This window comes from Eurypyga helias, unplaced genomic scaffold (genome assembly GCF_000690775.1).
Source record: "Eurypyga helias isolate BGI_N326 unplaced genomic scaffold, ASM69077v1 scaffold7735, whole genome shotgun sequence".
Taxonomy (NCBI): domain Eukaryota; kingdom Metazoa; phylum Chordata; class Aves; order Eurypygiformes; family Eurypygidae; genus Eurypyga; species Eurypyga helias.
The window spans coordinates 54,870-72,824 of NW_010253311.1; the positions used below are offsets into that span (position 1 = coordinate 54,870).

The 17,955-nt window shown below is 40.6% G+C and overlaps 1 protein-coding gene across 1 annotated transcript in view; it reads left to right on the top strand.

The window, feature by feature from the left end:
• LOC104510384 (histone-lysine N-methyltransferase 2C-like) overlaps positions 1-17,955 on the top strand; it is a gene marked incomplete at its 3' end in the record, with an annotated part of 56,101 nt that overhangs the window by 23,702 nt on the left and 14,444 nt on the right. The window contains exons 9-17 of the mRNA XM_010152617.1: positions 81-182; positions 357-461; positions 1,609-1,790; positions 2,807-2,971; positions 3,564-3,673; positions 9,667-9,732; positions 11,167-11,379; positions 15,434-15,562; positions 17,405-17,524. Coding sequence (XP_010150919.1) covers positions 81-182; positions 357-461; positions 1,609-1,790; positions 2,807-2,971; positions 3,564-3,673; positions 9,667-9,732; positions 11,167-11,379; positions 15,434-15,562; positions 17,405-17,524 — 1,192 coding nt within the window. The remainder of the gene's footprint in view (positions 1-80; positions 183-356; positions 462-1,608; positions 1,791-2,806; positions 2,972-3,563; positions 3,674-9,666; positions 9,733-11,166; positions 11,380-15,433; positions 15,563-17,404; positions 17,525-17,955) is intronic.

The following is a 17,955-nucleotide window of genomic DNA, read 5'->3' on the forward strand; positions in this document are numbered from 1 at the left end:
TGAGAGAATAAATTTCATCTTGTCTCATGTCTTGGAAAATGTGATGTGCTTGCTATTTATGTTTTGTGGTTTTTTAATAGGTCACAACGATGGACATTTCATCTAACAAAGATGAGGAAGAAAACTCAATGCATAATACAGTTGTCCTCTTCTCTAACAGTGACAAGTTCACTCTCCATCAGGTTAGGATAATAGTTACTCTATTTTTATTTTTCTCTGCTTTTAATTAGAAAGAAGTAAAAGAATGTCCTTGTTAGGAGTTAAATTATACAGCAAGCTAGTTGGATTTTACAGTTACAAGTTTCCAGATTTCAGTGTCTGGCGTGTGTTAAATCGGCTCTTTTCTATCATTTCAGGATATGTGCGTAGTATGTGGGAGTTTTGGCCAAGGTGCTGAGGGCAGATTGCTTGCCTGTTCTCAATGTGGTCAGTGTTACCATCCATACTGTGTCAGTATTAAGGTGAGTCTTTTGCCATATAAAAGAATTACCTGATTACAGTATTCTCATATTGTACTTTAATAGCAGTATGCTGCCTTTGGTTTTGTGGTAATTAGGGGAGTCATTAACTTGTTAGATATTCATCAGCTAATGTGACCATTATTTGTATGCGACTTGTGAAAGACTTTAATTAAATGTCATTTTATAGTATGCATTGCCTCAAGAGAAATTAACCTTTTTGTAATTTCACGACCGTAAATAGCACTGATTATCCAGCAGTTGGTTAAAATAACAGTTTGAGATATGAGCCTAAAACCTAAATACAAGCAGAATTAAAAACAAAGAAAAAAAAATTATATTGCATCTTCATTTGCTAGGGGCATAAGGTTTAGTTGATTCAATTTGTCTGTTGGCTGTCAGAATTGACAGCAGTTGGAGTGGTTAATTAATACATTTTACATTCATTAGTCTAGGAGAGAATGTGCGAAAATCAAATTTGAATGGTGTCAGGTGACTTAGCAAGCACATAGTAAGTTATTTACTGCAATATATAAGCTCTTTATTGTTCCTTATATGAGTACATCTGTGTAAAACTGGGGTTTTTTAGACATGTCACAAAACTTTATTTTAAATGTACTTTATGAAGCCATATGTGCATTTCATTCAACTATAATTTGGCTTTGCATTTATATACTACTCTTGCATTATATATTAATTGTAATAAATTGGTTGTTTGCTTCAGATGGCTATAACCCAGCGCTCTGTGTCACAGATAATTCAGGAAGGATAGGGGATTTGTAGTGTCCTGAATCCTGGCTTTACTACATAGCTGAAAAAAGCAGCCGTGTGTTCTTCATCCCTACCAGACCAGCTACCCCTCTAAGGAGTAAATGCCCTCCATGTAGATGCAGTGCAGTATATATTTTCTGGTATGCTTGTTTATCTGAAGAATTTATATTCTGGAACAGCATCAGGTGTCAGTAATTACAGTTTATTGCTGTTCAGTCCATGTATTGAAGCCTCAGAAAGTCTAACTGATAAACAGCTACTTGATGTGGATGGTGTGGACAGAAGGAGCAGCCTGTGCTCCACTTGCCAGACCTTACTTAATATAATGATCGCGCTTCAGAGAGCAGTTTTCAAGTAATTGTCACCTTGCCATTTCCAGATTACTAAAGTGGTGCTTAGCAAAGGCTGGAGGTGCCTGGAGTGCACGGTGTGTGAAGCCTGTGGGAAAGCGACAGACCCAGGGAGACTGCTTCTCTGTGACGACTGCGACATCAGCTACCACACGTACTGCTTAGATCCACCCCTGCAGACAGTTCCAAAGGGAGGCTGGAAGTGCAAATGGTGCGTTTGGTTCTGGGGTTAGAGATACTGACTGCTGGCCTCTTCTGTTTCTTTTTGTCCCTTTATATTTGCAGTAATAATGTTTGTAATGTTTGTAATGTAATAATGTTTTAATTGTATTTGAGTCAGGTGTATTAAACAAAGCAAACCAAATATTTTGAATAGTTTCATTCAGTTACCAGTGTAACTGTTATCTCCTCTTCATGCTGTTTCTTCATGCCAAAACCCACGTTAAGTAGAGGTGGGCAAAATTTGTCTTTTGAAACTCTTAGCCAAAAAAACCCCAACCTAACCCCAATTTACCTTCATGGGAACCTTCATTCCAACATTCAGTTGGAAAAATGAATGGATACTTCAACAAATCGTTCTCAAAATGAAATCCTCTGAAAATCATTCATGTTGGATGAAACACGGAATAGACCTCTCACATGGTTACGTCATAGATAGGGTTTAACATTTTCTCTTGTGGCACAACTGCACCACAAGCCTGGGTATGTTTTAAAAGTGTTTAAATGTTCTACTGCTGTTCTCCCATCTGGCAAGGTCTTCAGAGGAAGGAGAACCTCTTTAGCATGTTCTTTTCAATGACAAAAGTACAAGTTACGTATCACCCACTTCTGGCTGCAAGTATTCAGGCAGGACTCTTTCTCAAATCATAGAATCAATTTGAGAAAGAGTCCTCTTCGTATCTCAAGGTGAATGGCAACTGGAAGCAGGAATTCCTTTGACCTGTTGAGCTGTTACAAACACCTATTTGCCTGTTTTTTCAGGCTAAAAGGAATTCTTAGGAACTTTGTTTAAAAAGTATAAAAAATGGTAATTTTTGATATCTAAATAATAAATTTTTATTCAATTGAAATGTTGTTTGACCTGAAATAAGTTTTCCTCTCCCCCCACCAAAGTGGTTAGTTAACTAAAATTTAATTATTTACACAGTTCTAAGTAGGAGGGTTTTAAAACCACATGATAATCTTCCTGTGAACTGAAATTAATAGATCATTTTGGCTGTTCTGCAGGTGTGTTTGGTGCAGACACTGTGGAGCAACGTCTCCGGGTTTAAGATGTGAATGGCAAAATAATTACACACAGTGTGCTCCCTGCGCAAGTCTGTCTACCTGCCCAATCTGCTATCGCACTTACAGGGATGAAGAGCTGATAATTCAGTGTAGACAGTGTGATCGGTAAGGATTTCTGATATTGTACGTGTTTTCCCTGTTTAAGGCTTATTTTAATTTTTTTCCCCTAATGTGAAAGTGTAAAGATGAAGGGAATGGTCTCGTGGTAAGCACTGGATTGAGTCTCGGAAATCTCTTAGTAGTTCTTTCCTGGTTGTACCACAGACTTTATTATACAACTCCAGGCAAATTAATTAATCTGGGCCTCATTTTCCCTCTCTGTAAAAATAAAACTAATTTACCTCACAAGTCTATAGTTGTGAGGCTAAATGTACATCGTATGAAGTAAGTAGTTAAAATTATTGCAATAAAGGGAGAAAATTGTAATAATAAGACATATTTGCTTCCTGGACATTGTTTTATAGAGATTTCCTTCCTGTGAAGGGAAACAGGTAATCTGATACTATATATACAGTATTTAACACACACCACCATAGGGGAATGCTATATATGGAGAACCTGAGTCATCATTTCTCCCTGAAAGAGTTTAAACTAAACCAGTATTTCACATTTACTTGGACCATATACTGATATTTGGGTCTCCTAAAACACCACATATTTCCTTTAAATTGTATTTTTTCCCCCACTTAATTTCTAGATGGATGCATGCAATCTGTCAGAACTTAAACACAGAGGAGGAAGTGGAAAACATAGCTGATATGGGTTTTGACTGTACCATTTGTAGGCCATACATACCACCAACAAACGGTAAGAAGACAATTGAAACCAATGGCAGGATTGCACACTGCGATAAATAGGTTTGGGAATGTGTTACGGTTCTTTTCTCTGGTGGAGATTCGGCTTATAGTAGACGTTAGATTTTTCATGTTTATTTTAAGGGCCCTTCTGGAAGTGTCCTCAGCTCTTTCACACCCTCTAGAGATTGGCTGCAAGGCCAGAGAAAACGTGGATGTAATTCTGGATAGAATTATTGGAGATATTTTGGGTAAATGACTAATACCATTTGGTATTGAAAGGGTAAAAGGCATCTCACTTTGTCAAGTGGAAGGAGTAGAACCCAGTTCTCTGAAGTTCTTAACTGCAGAAGAATCTGAACATCAATCTAAGCCGAAAAACTTTCAACATTTCAGTACTCTGAGGCTGTCTGAAGGAGTAGGAGCTGTAACAACAATCTGGATAAGCATTTTTCTCCTCCTCCCTCATGTTTTATTAATACCACGCCCTCAGCTCTCCCCGTGTTTAAGACCACTGTTTCCCTCCCTAGCTGCAGGCTTTAAAAGAAGTCGCCATACTTTGCTGCTCAGGAGTCGCCACTTTCTTGTTAAAATGTATAGTTCTTTCTGATGAGCTTTTCTGTTCTCCGCCCATGTTATCCGTGAATATATGTACCAGCTTCCTCATGGGTCTATCCCATAGTTCTGTAGCAGTGGTACTTCAGGGCTCCGTACCAGCTTCCGTACCAGCTCCTCATGGGTCTGTATCCCGTAGTTCTGTAGCAGTGGTACTTCAGGAGCTGAGGCTACTGCAGTTTTTCGATTCAAGCCCAGCTACAGTGTCTGTGGGATGGTACTGGTTAATGTTACTGTGAGTGGCCTGTCAGCAATTCGATTGGCCTGTTACATGATTTATGGTCTTGCTGCAAGGCCGGTATCCCAGGCCTCTTCTCTGCACGTCAGCTCACGGGAGTTTCTGCTTCGGTCTGCTACTTCAACAGAGCATTGACACCTATACCTAGAAGAACAGCATGTTAAAGTATTCACATTAACCCTTTCTTGGAATATCGTGAGAGTGTGGTAGGAGGAAGTTTCAAGAAATATTCATAGCCACCAAGAAGATGCCAGTAAGATCAGCTTTCCTGATGAAGACTGAAGATACCATGAGGCATGTGTTGGAGAGCTCTGCCAAGAGAAGTTCAGTAGAGCACCTAACGTCCCTTCACACTGGCATGTCCTCATAACAGCGTGGCAGTAATTGTAACTTGCTGAGGTGACCTTGGAGGTTTATATACTCCCTTGTCAACTACACATGGTTGTGGGACGCTTCCAAGTATCCTGCTTTTGCCACTATTAGTAGAAAGAATGACTTATGCGTATGTATTTCTACAAGTCACTTCATCTTTGAGGTTTGCTTTCACAGATTCAAATAGAGGTTTTTTAAGTGGGAAAAACATGAATCTTGCAAAGGTAACACAGACGTTTGTTTATTTTGGTAATAAGCTTTGGGCACTTAAAACAAAAAGGTCCAAGTAAGGAATACTGCCTCTTCCTTTCTCTTTCAAGCTGGCAGAGCTACCTTTTAGAGATAATTATAGCCTATAATATGCGAGATGGAACAGCTTCACAAGATGGTGTCAGAGATGTTTCACTTCAGGCATAAGGTGGCCCCTGAGTTCGTCCTTCCTGCACACCTTCATGAAGTTGTGTTGCGTAGGTTTGTCTCATGAGGAATTGGAACCAGTCCTGTAAGACCAGTCAGGGAGTTCCCAAGCTTTCTTTGCAGGTTTTTCCCTTTTTTAATAAGACCGGTTTCTCTTACCCTTTCATGTTTTGACTCAGTATATATACTGCCTCTTAAACTCGTGTACATTTACACAGCTGCATGTCTGCGGATGCCATTTGATGCATGTTCACAGAAACACTTGCATGTACTTTTGTGTGAAATGTTTCAGTCTTTCATTAATTCTTCTACAACTCCCTTGAAAATTTGCTATGCTTTTTTGTTTCAAAGTGAGAACAATTAGCATTTGATAAACTTACAGAAACAAATGTTAGTTAACAGTGGAAAGCTTATTAAAATGTACCATACTGTGGGATTCTCACTGGGATGATTCTTTCTCTTAACCATTAGATGTATCACAGACGTGCCTCAAGTATAATTACAAGCTTTTTAACTATGTTCTTTCTAGAAGAAGCAAGAGCCCCTCAACCTAGTAGACTACCAATACACTGCAGGTTTACTGTTGGTAAAGAGTAAATGCTTCTAGCATGTAGGTATTGAGAAAGAGCTTCTATTTTTCTTGCTTCAGAAAATGGAAGCTTAAACTTACAAGCTCTTCCCTATCTCATCTTATCATATCTGATAATCTTACGAAGTCATCTTCAGGAAACAGAAAAGATTAATAGGTTTTTTTCTTCTTGAATATACATAAATATTAAAAGCCAGAATGTGGTAAGATTTGCTCAGAAGTAGTGCACCATAAACCTTCATTACTAAATTGTTTTGAAATAATCATCTCTGATCAGTGTTTCATCATGTTCCTTTTAGTAGTGTCTCAAGTTGTAACATATGGCCCCCAGCATATTGCTGTGCCTTGTAGAAAATCTTTTTCTATTTTAGATTGCTTGAATATTGCCATGACTGGGTACTAGCAGCTGCTCTAGGTAGCAGCAGCTTTTCCTCTGTGCTGTAATTCCTGCACATTCAGGAGAGGTGTGTACATCTCTCATCTACATACATGCCTAGACCAGCAATTTATAGAATCATAGAATGGTTTGGGTTGGAAGGGCCCTTAAAGCCCATCTCGTTCCACCCCCCCTGCCATGGGCAGGGACACCTTCCACTAGACCAGGTTGCTCCAAGCCTCATCCAGTCTGGCCTTGAACACTTCCAGGGCTGGGGCATTCCCAGCTTCTCTGGGCAACCTGTTCCAGTGCCTCCCCACCCTCTCTGTGAAGAACTTCTTCCTGATATCCAATCTAAACCTCCCCACTTTCAATGTAAACCCGTTACCCCTTGTCCTGTCACTACAGGCCCTTGTAAAAAGTCCTCCCCAGCTTCCTTGTAGCCCCTTCAGGTACTGGAAGGCTGCAATAAGGTCTCCCCGGAGCCTTCTCTTCTCCAGGCTGAATTCTCAACCACCTACCCATCACTTCCACCTTTCTGTCGTTTGCCCGTGTGTCACATGTCCCATCTGCAAGTTTCATCCCTTCCCTACTTACTCCCATCCTCTCTGCATTCACGCACTCCAGCCTGCTGCTCCCTTTGTGCTGGTTTTCTTTCTTTGCAGAAGGCAAAGGGACCAGCTCTGTCTGGTTTTCTTTAGCCAGTTAGAGCGGATCTGGTAACAGTTTCTGGTACCTGCCCCCCCTGTAGTCCTCCTCAAGGAAGCATGCCCACAGAGGCGCTGAAGAGTTCCTATCACTGTTTCAGACACGCTCCATACAGCCAGTGTTGGGCAGATTATGGGTGGGAGCCTCTGTTGTACAGTTGTCACGAACCTGAATTAAATTTTTACTCATTCTGAAATTTAACTCAGTGTCTTTACAAACAGAATACAAAAGCAACATAATACTATATGTTAAAAAAATAACTTCTGAATTACTTATTATTTGGCACATTTATTATGTCAGATCTTTAGTGCTTTTAAGTTACTGCATTTACAAAGAAATGCCTGCATCATGCACACAGTTACGCAGGCGTCCGACAGTGCTCTGCTAGTGTGGTATTTCTGCACCAACCATTTTGTTCTGTCCCTTACGCTCATTTAATTTCTTCCTAGAATTGTTCTTTTCTGTTACAGCCTTACAGATGGCATCACCCTTTCTTTTTGAAACTGTGATTCTTCTCATTGTATTGTGTTCTGTGCAATTGCTTGTTTTCAACTGAAGTTACTAAATGCTGTGCAGTATTCAGCATGTTTAAACCCTTTTGTAAATGGGCATAATAATTTTGGTTTAACTTTAGCTAACTGCCTCAGAAAACAGTGTCCTTTTTTTTGCTCCTTTTCTTTTTTTTTTCCCCCTTGAACAGTCTTTCTCTAACAGTACTCTGTTTCTCTGTTATCCATTTTATTGATTCTGATCCTTAATCTGCTCTCTAATTAGCTCCTTTTCTGGAAGTCTGTTTGATACTGTCTTCAAACACTGTGCAGTTTTTGTGAGTTGGTCTCTGAAGGCCTTACCTCTGTCACCATCAGCTTGTTTATTTGACTGTTTCAACTCTGTGCAGTCTCCAAAGCTAAGATTGTTCACAGTCTGACCTGGACCAGAAGAACGCTCCCTGTTGTTTGACTTTTAAATAAGGATTTCAAATTCCCTATCACAGCTGTCTCTCTGAATTTTTTGTTTACCTTAGGTTCCAATTCAATAAGTGCTATCTCTGTCTTAAAATATCTTGTAAATTATGACCAATTAAATGAACAGGTGACTTATTCTACTTTGAGTATGTCTTACAATCTGCCTTTCCCTGTTGTTTCAATTCAGTGCTTTGGAGTATCTTCCATCCTGCAGCTTGTCCCGTATCTTTTTTGTTTCCCTCCAGCTCAGCATCTCTTTCAAAATCTCGTACACAATTTATTTTGTTCCTTGTCTTTTCATTCCATTTCTGTGTATCGGTTTTTCAGTAATTCTCATAGGGGGCTTTCATTTATCGATTGCAGGGAAATCTGATTTTCTGTAGGTTATACCATATACTTCAGTTGCATCCTACCTAACACTTGCAAAGGATTATAGTTTTTGAAGACAGACTTTCACTTTTCTTAAATCTTCTTATACGCTTAGAGAGCATCCTCTAGATTTCACATTCACTATTGTATTTAGCAAAGACTTGAAGTGTTACTTGGAAGCTTTTGTGCTGTTCCTAGCCTTGCCCCGACTCCTGCACTGTGTGAGATGGTCAGCAGCACCACACGTACGGTGGGCTGACCCGTCTGAGAAACACTGAACCTCCCACACGTGCTTTACCTCAGTGGTCTCATCGTGTGTGGCAGATGCAAAGTAAATACTCCACATGTTTTGTCTAAATCTCAAATGCAGCATGGATAAGATTTCTAGGCAAAAAAAAAAAAAAAAGTATGGATAAACATACCTATATGGTAATGCTAACCTTACCAAACTAACATGTTTTCTGAGTCTAGTTCTCAGTGTTTGCAAGATAGAAGCTTCTAATTTTCACTTCACTTACCCTGTCTACATAATCTCTGTAGAGTCGCAGTACTAATACTAAAAGTCTGGTCTGCACATCACACGTTATTGAAGCACAACTACAGTTATTGTAATTAAGGCAGATGGGAAAAGCATTTTTGCCCACAAGAAGAGGAGCCTAGTGTTGTAGGACATTTTGGTCATCATTTGTTCAGCCGCACTGTTCCAGTGCTTCCCTGAAGCGCACAAGCTGTAGATACTTCTAAATGAGTTTCTGCAGTTCCATTTATCGATATGCTTATCTTGAATAAGAATTACTCTGTGTAACTAGACCAAGTCATGTATCATCTGTTCTCAGATCAGCCTTATTTTGTTTCTCATATGCGTTGTATAACGAGATCTGACAGCACAGACACAGCTGGAATCTTGTGTGCGAAGCTGTTGGAGTGTGCCTGCCCCTCCTTGGGGAAACAAAACAGCAGTCAATACCAAATTCACAAAACTCCCGTTTTTCATGCTTAGGTCAGCAAAACCTGAACGTCATGGCTAGAGTAGAGCTTGCTTTCCAATCCAGTAGATCCAGTGTATTCACTAGCCCTTGGTCCAGCAGCAGATCATTTACCATTGGGTTCAGTGCCGTTCCAATGCCATTCTTGGCCCTAGGAGGTTGGAGAAGTTCAGTTTGCATCAGGCTTGTTTTGTAGTCACATCAGCTGTGGCGCTGAAAAGCACTTTATTTTATAAGGTGCTAGTGAATCTTGCCAACAGTATAAATCAGGGAGTTTAACAGAACCGTTTGAAGGAAAATTAACTGACAGTTTCAGTTTAAATTAAGTCACCATTTTTAAAAGTTGAAATTATTTTCCTTATATTTTTCAGTGCCTTCTTTGGACTGTTGTGATTCATCAGTTGGAGCTCAGATTATTTCAAAATCAAAAGAACTAGGTAAAGAATGTAAATGCTTAATCTTTGATCATTTAGCATATTTTAAGGGTATATTTTTACATGAGACAGAAGTTCCTTTTTCTATGATTTTGATAACACACAGCATTAACTATCTTTCAGTTACGGCAGCATGCTTTTAATTTTTTTTCCCTCATTCTCTCTACTTTCTTCTCTTTTGCCTGCCATACCTGCACTGTAATTACTTTAAATTATGCTTTGGTCCTGCAGACTTAGTTGCTTGCCTTCATATTAACGGTGATAACACAGTGGGTCTGAGTCAAGCATGTACACAAATGTTTATAGGCTCAAGCTGTCGGAGGACACAAGTTTTCTGTATTTGTCTGGTTTGTGCTAGGAATTTATAATCTTGACGAGTCTACTCACAAGTCACTTTTTAAATTATAGTACCTAGCAGCTTCCATCATGTTAGGACATTCACCTCAGAATTTTTTTCCATTTGATACTGCACAAATCTAGTTCTGAGAGAAGGTTCTCCCTTCAATCTTCAGTGTGAAGAAGAGTGTGTGATTTTTTTTTTTAAAGCAAACACTTTTTTTTTTTAGTTCAGCATAAGAAAAAAGTGATCTGGGAAGAGTTGCGTTCAGAACCAGCTGTGTTTTGAGGTGTGAGTTGTTACTTAAGAAAAATTTGTGGCTAAAGGGAACAAAAGTTAGGATGTTTATGTTTTCAAAAGCTGTGCTATCAAATCACTGTTTAATTGGCTCCAAAGAGCAAAAGCATCATGCAGCCTCTTCATTACTTGGTAATTCTGTGAAAGTTCCCAAACCTCTGCTTGCAGGGCCCCCGCACTGGTGACAGCTCCTTTCTAGATGGTCAGTTAAGGAATGTTAAGAGTTTTAGTGGTAGACTCAATTGTCGTGTAACAGCTGGAAGAAGAAGCAGTCTTGCAGATCTTGGGAGACTTGGGTCCTACCTGTGATTTCCCATTCGATCTTGAGCAGCTCACTTGATATAAATTGGTTCTTGTCTGCCTGTAAAACAGAGCTAATAACTTGCCTGAGTTAGCAAGAGTTCTGGGAGACTTAATAAGATGAAGGTACAGTGCTGAGGGCTGGATGAGGGCCTTCGTCGAGGAGCAGCAGGGATCCAAAGTAAGACTTCCGTGGTTTCCTGTGAGTGCCAGGGATACAGAAATACCCTGCAAGGCACCAGTTTCCCTAATCAAATCGTTCACTCTAATGAATCCTTGGTGTTTTGTAGCAATGTAACGGATTGTTGCTGGATTTGACATCAGACTCTAAAGCTGTAACTGTAATGTGTAAGACAGTATCAGATATCTCTATTTATACCACTTTCCTCACTCATGAATCAGCTCCATACACGTGGATTATTAACTCTTAAAAGTTCTATTCATAAAAGACTTGTAAACTAAAGAGTTTTATATTGCTGTTATGATTCATTTAACTTTTATAGACCCACCGAAGACATACACCCAGGATGGAGTCTGCTTGACAGAATCCGGCATGTCTCAGTTACAGAGCCTAACTGTTACAGTACCCAGAAGAAAACGGACGAAACCAAAGCTTAAGCTGAAGATTATAAATCAGAACAGTGTGGCTGTGCTTCAGACACCCCCAGATGCCCAGTCAGAACACTCAAGAGATGGGGAGATGGATGACAGTAGAGGTAGCAGTCTACTTTTGGCATGTCTTGTATCTTGGAGCATTTGCTCCAGTACATGTGTGTATTGCAGATATCCCTGGGAGTTTTTATTATACCGCTACTCTTACGTTCCGTACAGAATGCTTTATGGGAATTACTTGAACAATAGTTGTGGCTTGTTGTTGTCCATTTCAGGGATTTTTCTTGTTGTTTTGCATACGGGTCATCCATCCTGTAGGAAACTCACCTTTCTAAGGCTGGCAACACTGGAAATGCTCGTTGCCTTTTTGTCTAATCCTTGGCTTCCCTGTGGGAAATCCTGTGTGGTCACTGAGGACAAGTGTATTTGAGGCTCTTAGATTTACTGCAAAAGCTGTTTGAAAGTGGTAACATTGGCTCAGCAAAGCAACGTCTGCATCCTTGTAAAGCTTCTATTTAAAACAAAGGGGAAAGCGGAGTAAAAAGCTCGTTGCTGAGAGGTTTTTTTTTTTTGAAAGAAAGAAAGAAGTTGACCTTAGGGTCCAAGGAAGAAACTTTCCTTGTATTTCCATAGGAACATTTTGTTTCTTTTCATCTCCAAAGTAGAATTTAAGACAGGATTTGTGTTTGGAAGTGAATTCTGGGTGTTGCTCTAGTTCAAGTAGATGACGCTGTATGTGGAGCTGTTCCAAAGGATTGAAGGTTCCAGGACGGAGTATCCATGTAGTATGGAGAGGATGGGAAGATGTAACAGTGGTTTCATGACCTCCAAGGCCGATGAGAGATGAAGGGCTAATGCTTGCCTACCCAAACACATCCCTGTGTAGGTGGGTAGAAGACCTTGGGAGGGCTCCTTCCACCACAGGTCTTGACATGGAATAAAGATCTGTGTGTTCCAGGGCCAACAGGACTTGTTTCATCTGCTTCCCTCCCAGTTGAGCAAGCACAGCAACCACAGCCAAAGGAGACCAAAGGTGGGAGATGAGAGTGGGAAAAGCATGTAGGAGCAGCTAGCCCCATTCACCAAATCCCTGCTCTTCAACACTAGAAACAGCAGCCAGCATGGTGCAGTACCATCTCCTGTCCTCTTGCCATGGTCTGGCTGTGTCTCCTGTTCAGTGTGTTGGTGGAATAGGTGTTAATCCTTGGCCTGGGGAAGGGCTTACTGTCCTGGCAGGTGTGAAAGTCATTACATTAGTCATGCACGTGTCTGTTAGGAGAGGAACAAGGAACACAGGCACCCCACCTCACCACAGTCTAAAGTGCTTTCTGTTTATGCAACACTGCTGTGTTGTTAATCAGGTTAAATGTCATAAGAAGCTTTTTTTAGATACAAAGAGTGTGCTTGAGATAACTGGGTAGTTTAACCATCAGTGCAGCTTCAGTGTTAACTTGCTGTAAGTATTGTTCCTGTTGTTTGATTAGCACATTCTTACTGTCTGCTGTTGACTACAAGTGTATTTTTCTTACTATAGCTTCCCTTCATTTGTTTATAACCTTTAAAACAGTTAACTATGGGGTTGTTTTTTCATTTTCTTCAGTACTCACCGGGCTTGGTGCATTATCCTAGCATTACATGGACTATTGTATTTCATCTCAAACTTTTGTATAGTTCATCAGGTGGATTGTTGAAAGAAGAAAAGCTTTTGATTTTGGTTTGAAGGCATCAAGATGGAGAATTAACCACTTCCCTTGTTCTTTTTCAGTGGTTATTATCTTTACATTTACAAACGTGTGCCTGTTTTCTATGTAACTTTGTCTAACTTCATTATCTGCTTGTTGGCTTTTATCGGTCTCTTTTCAACTAGATAACAAGATAGCTAAATGTAATAGCAGAATATGAAAGGGAGAGCCAAAGCTTCCACAGACTTTCATTTCAGATCTGATCACCTTTCATTGCCCTTTCAAGTGTCACAGAACATTCATACATGTGCTGGTAACAGCAGAGCATGTACATGGTAGATTGGCTGCGTTTCCTGGTAGCTCTACATGTGCCCTGTAGAGTGGATCAGTGCCTGTTCTCTAAACATCTTAATAAAGCTGTAACACGGCTTTGGTTGGAGCAACATAATGTACTAATTCCAGGCAAACAGAAATAACCTTTACTTTGACTCTAGAGTTCCAGGTGGAAAAAAGAGGCTGTATCTGAGAAAATTGAGCTCATGGTAGTTTTGTTACCATCTCATCTCTAGGCTTTCTTCAGATTCGGCATCCGGGGTTCCACATTTTAAAGGCTACATGGTAGTTCAGCTTGCAGTGGGAGCACCAGCTTTGATAGACTTAACATGGCTCTTCTGCTACTGTGTGTAGAGCTGTGCTGCCCAAGTACATGGGAAGGACCACTGTGGCATTCAGCGCTCAGCATGTGTAGCAAGACACATTGGCGCTCAAGCTTAAGTTTATCTTCTGACAGAAGTGGACGCATTGCAAAGAGACCTTACCTGTGCTGTCAAGGGGAGGAGGGAATGGGCTTTGGTGGTCAGTGGGGACTGCCTGTGCCAAGCCACCAGCTTTGCAGGGATAACTTGGAGAAGTCTTCATCAATGGGAATGTCTGGTCTGTGGCCCAGCTTGTGGAAGTGCAAGGGTTGCAGAAGTGATGTGAAAGGGTCCAGCTCTGCCTGTTATAACAGTATCGCTCCCTCTTACAACTGTATGTGGGTTTAGACCATATAGAATTACATACTGTTATGGTTTACCCCAGCCATCAGCTCAGCTCCACACAGCTGTGCATTCACTCCCTCCCACATCAGGATAGGAGAGAGAATCGGAAGGGTAAAAGTGAGAAAACTCATGGGTTGAGATAAAGACAGTTTAATGAGTAAAGCAAAAGACATGCACACAAGCAAAGCAAAACCAGGAATTCATTCCCCACTTCCCATCAGCAGGCAGGTGTTCAGCCATCCCCAGGAAAACCGGGCTCCATCGCACATAACGGTTATTTGGGATGACAAGCAGCATCAAACAGAGTGTCCCTCTCTTCCTCCTTCTTCCCCAGCTTTATATGCTGAGCATGATGCTGTATATGCTGTGGGATATCCCTTGGTTCCCTTGGGACCAGCTGTCCCAGCTGTGCCCCCTCCCAACTTCTTGTGCACCCCCAGGCTACTCGCTTGACTCTGTGTCAGCACTGCTCAGCAGCAACGAAAACACCCCTGTGTTACCAACACTGTTCTCAGCACAAATCTAAACCACAGCCCTGTACTGCTGCTATGAAGAAAATTATTCTGTCCAGAACCAGCACAACACCTCAATTCAAAGCAGGGAATTAGAATTCCAGTATCTTCAGAGGCAAGATTGTATTTAACATGGTTCAAATGCTTTACAATAAAATGAAGTTTTAAGGTCATTATTATATTGACATTTTGAGGATATCAGAAACAGAATTAACTCACTCTCTCTTCAACACCAAAGGCTTTTTAATGCCATCATACTTAACAGCTGTTTCTACCCAGCTGTCCCACAGAATATAAACTCCAACTCAAAATTAAAATTTTTCATCTTCCAGGCTGAATAATTCCTTTGGGCTGGATTTTCTACTATATAAGTCAAACTACTCTGCATAGATAAGTCTGCTTTGAGTCAGTCACACAGCTTCAAGTCAAGAACACTCCGAACTAAGAGTCCTTGGATATTACCTTCCAAGCGTAGGCTGCAGTTTTTCAGTCAGTCTTCTCAATAAGCAAATAACCTTCCCAACAAAAACTTCAGAGGACAGTAAACAAAATAAAGTATATCTTGGGTCTTAAATCGTATCCATATTCCTTGATGTATGGCTAGAAATTGCTCAGACACTTAAAAAATGCAATAGGACAGGCTTCTGAAAGGGGCACCAAAAAATGTCTCAGACTCATACCACTGACAATAGCATTTATTCTCTGGTTTTGGGTACCATCATCTCCCAAACATGTGTGTACACCTGGGTCTTTGTGTATAGCTGGGGTGGGTTTCCCACAGGTGTTCACAGAGCATGGGTATCTGTCACCCTCTTGAAAATGCTGTCATTCTCAGTCGGTTTCTCCGAAATCAGATGTAGAAATTTTGGAAAAACACCTCCTTTCCCTTTTCCAGTTAAAGTTACCATTGTGTCTTTTCTGCAGAAGGTGATCTTATGGATTGTGATGGAAAATCAGATTCCAGCCCAGAACGGGAAGCTGTGGATGATGATACCAAAGTGGCAGAAGGAGCTGATGGGATTAAAAAGAGGAAGCGGAAACCATATAGACCTGGTAGGATACAGTAATTTATATGATTGTGTGTCCCTTGTTTGTTTTAACACCCTTTTTATCCCGTATAATTAAAAAAAAAAATAGTATGGAATTCCGAAGTATTATATTGCTAATTGTTGATTTTACATTTTTTTGGGCGGGGTGTTTTGTTTAAAATCATTTTTAGGCCTCTTATCAAAATGCATTTCCAAAGGTTGCTGTAGGCCTGTTCTTAGTATGCTGTCAGTTGTTGGTTAGTAATTCAAATCTGTACCCTGCGTTGATTCTTTTATATTCTTTTGTATATGTGATGAAGGCCAGGGTTTGTGTATATATGCATGTATGTCTGACAGTATCTGAACTTTTTTGCAGGTATGTTACTTATTTTCTGAAATACTTGGTAACAGTAATTTACTAAGTATTTGCAGAAGACTTCTGGCAGTGAATTTTAGTTAATTCAGTTATTGGATGAATGAATTTATTTTAATTTATTAGTGCAGTAGACTCTTATCTTGCCTGTGGATTAGCTATGTGTCCTGGATGCAGGAACACTTGAGCTATCTGCAGGCAGAAAAAGCTATAGGTACCTAAGCGACTCCATAGGAAGTAGCTCTGATCCATTAGGGGCTAAAAGGGAACCCCAGATAATAAGCTGTGCTTAGACACTGCCCAGCTTTTTGAAGAGCCCCTCTATCCCATGCCTTGGTATGTCTCAGAATCTGTGTTGGTTTTGTGTTTCATTATGCAGCCTCCCACTTCTGTGAATAAGTAGACTGTAGTCTTTGAGGTCACAAATACTGGTTTTGCCAGTCACACCCACCCTGCCTGCTGTAAGGGGCCATATCCTCCCATCAAGAAGATAGCAGGGGTGGAGAACAGAGGCAATGGAATGATTGAGGAGGTGAAAGCAAGGAATACAGTGAAGGGAGGAAAGGAAGCAGGAGTTGCAACATGGTCCAGTTTCTCTTGCTTCTCTCTCAGTAGCTAAACAGATCTCTACCACGTTTTACCCTTCGCACATCATTTCCCAGTGTCGAGGGAGAGCCCCATCTCAGCAGATCGTGCCCATGTGTTCCTGCCTGCCATCACGGGCCCACCCTGGGGAGATGGTGGTACAAACCCGCATCACTTAACGGAGATTTTCTTTCTCTACAATTAATGCACCTCAACAAGCCATTTTTTTCTACTGCTGGGTCCTCAAGAGAAGAGTTTCATTTGCTCGGAGTGGCTTTGGATCATGAGTTGAGCAGCCATCTGTTAGTTTTCTGCAGCCAACACTTTCCCTGAAAAATGAAACAAACCTCAGTCTGATGCATGTGCATACACACACACCAACTGTAAAGGATCAGGAGCACTGCAGTCAATCTCTAGTGAAGGATTCTGGCGTTTCAGGCAGTATGATGTTGATTAATTATCTTTTAATTTTGTGATATGTCCTTCTCTAGTACCACCATTTGGAGTGTTGGGCTCCCTAGAGCAATTTGTAGAGGTTTCTTTATGGTCCTTTAAGGTTCTTTAATAGGTTTCATTTGGTAGATTGACTTCTAATTCTAGCAGTCCATCAGCTTGCCAAGGGAAGGGAAAACCAATATCTGAAAGTTGCCCAGTTTGGTAATTCAAACTTGTGGTTGTTTTACAGTCTTAAAGTATTGATCTTTTTGATAATTATATGTGTACCCACCAAGACATTAAAATTCAGAACTGTTTGGTAAAACTCTGAATGAAACCTCTTTAGGTATCTTAGATTCATTCTTAGACCTCTACAGATGCAGTAGTCCATTTTACCTGCAGGATAATCACAGCTGTCATTAAAACTGCGAAACATAGTTTTAATCAATATATGGAACTTTGTTTCCTTGTTAGGTATTGGTGGATTTATGGTACGTCAGAGAAGCCGTACAGGGCAGGGGAAGACTAAGAGATCTCTCTCCAGGAAAGATTCTTCTGGATCTGTTTCTGAGCAGTTGCCTGGCAGAGATGAAGGTAAGTGCAGAAACTTGCTTTTAAATTTCTGTTCATGCCTAATGCAGTAAAAACAATGCAGCTCATCAACACACGATTCTTTCCAGATATGTGCAACAAAGGAAAAAGCTTTGTATTTGTCGTGATGGCCCTATTGATTTAACTGAAAATACTCGTTCCTACATACTTATAATTTCAGCAGAGCCCATGATGTACAAAGAAACAAACGATGAATTGCAGGCGATTGTGGGAGATAAATAGTGAGGACTGTAAGGACATGTGGTATTGTGTCAGAGCTCTGTTTAGCCTAGCTTTGACCAGTAGAAGACAGAAAGAAGTATAAGAAATGAGGTAGGTTTAGAGCAATGCCATTTCTGATACACCCTCCTCCAGATACATTCCTGATCCAGAGGTGTGTTCTGAACCATCAGTTTCAATATTCACCAGTGTTC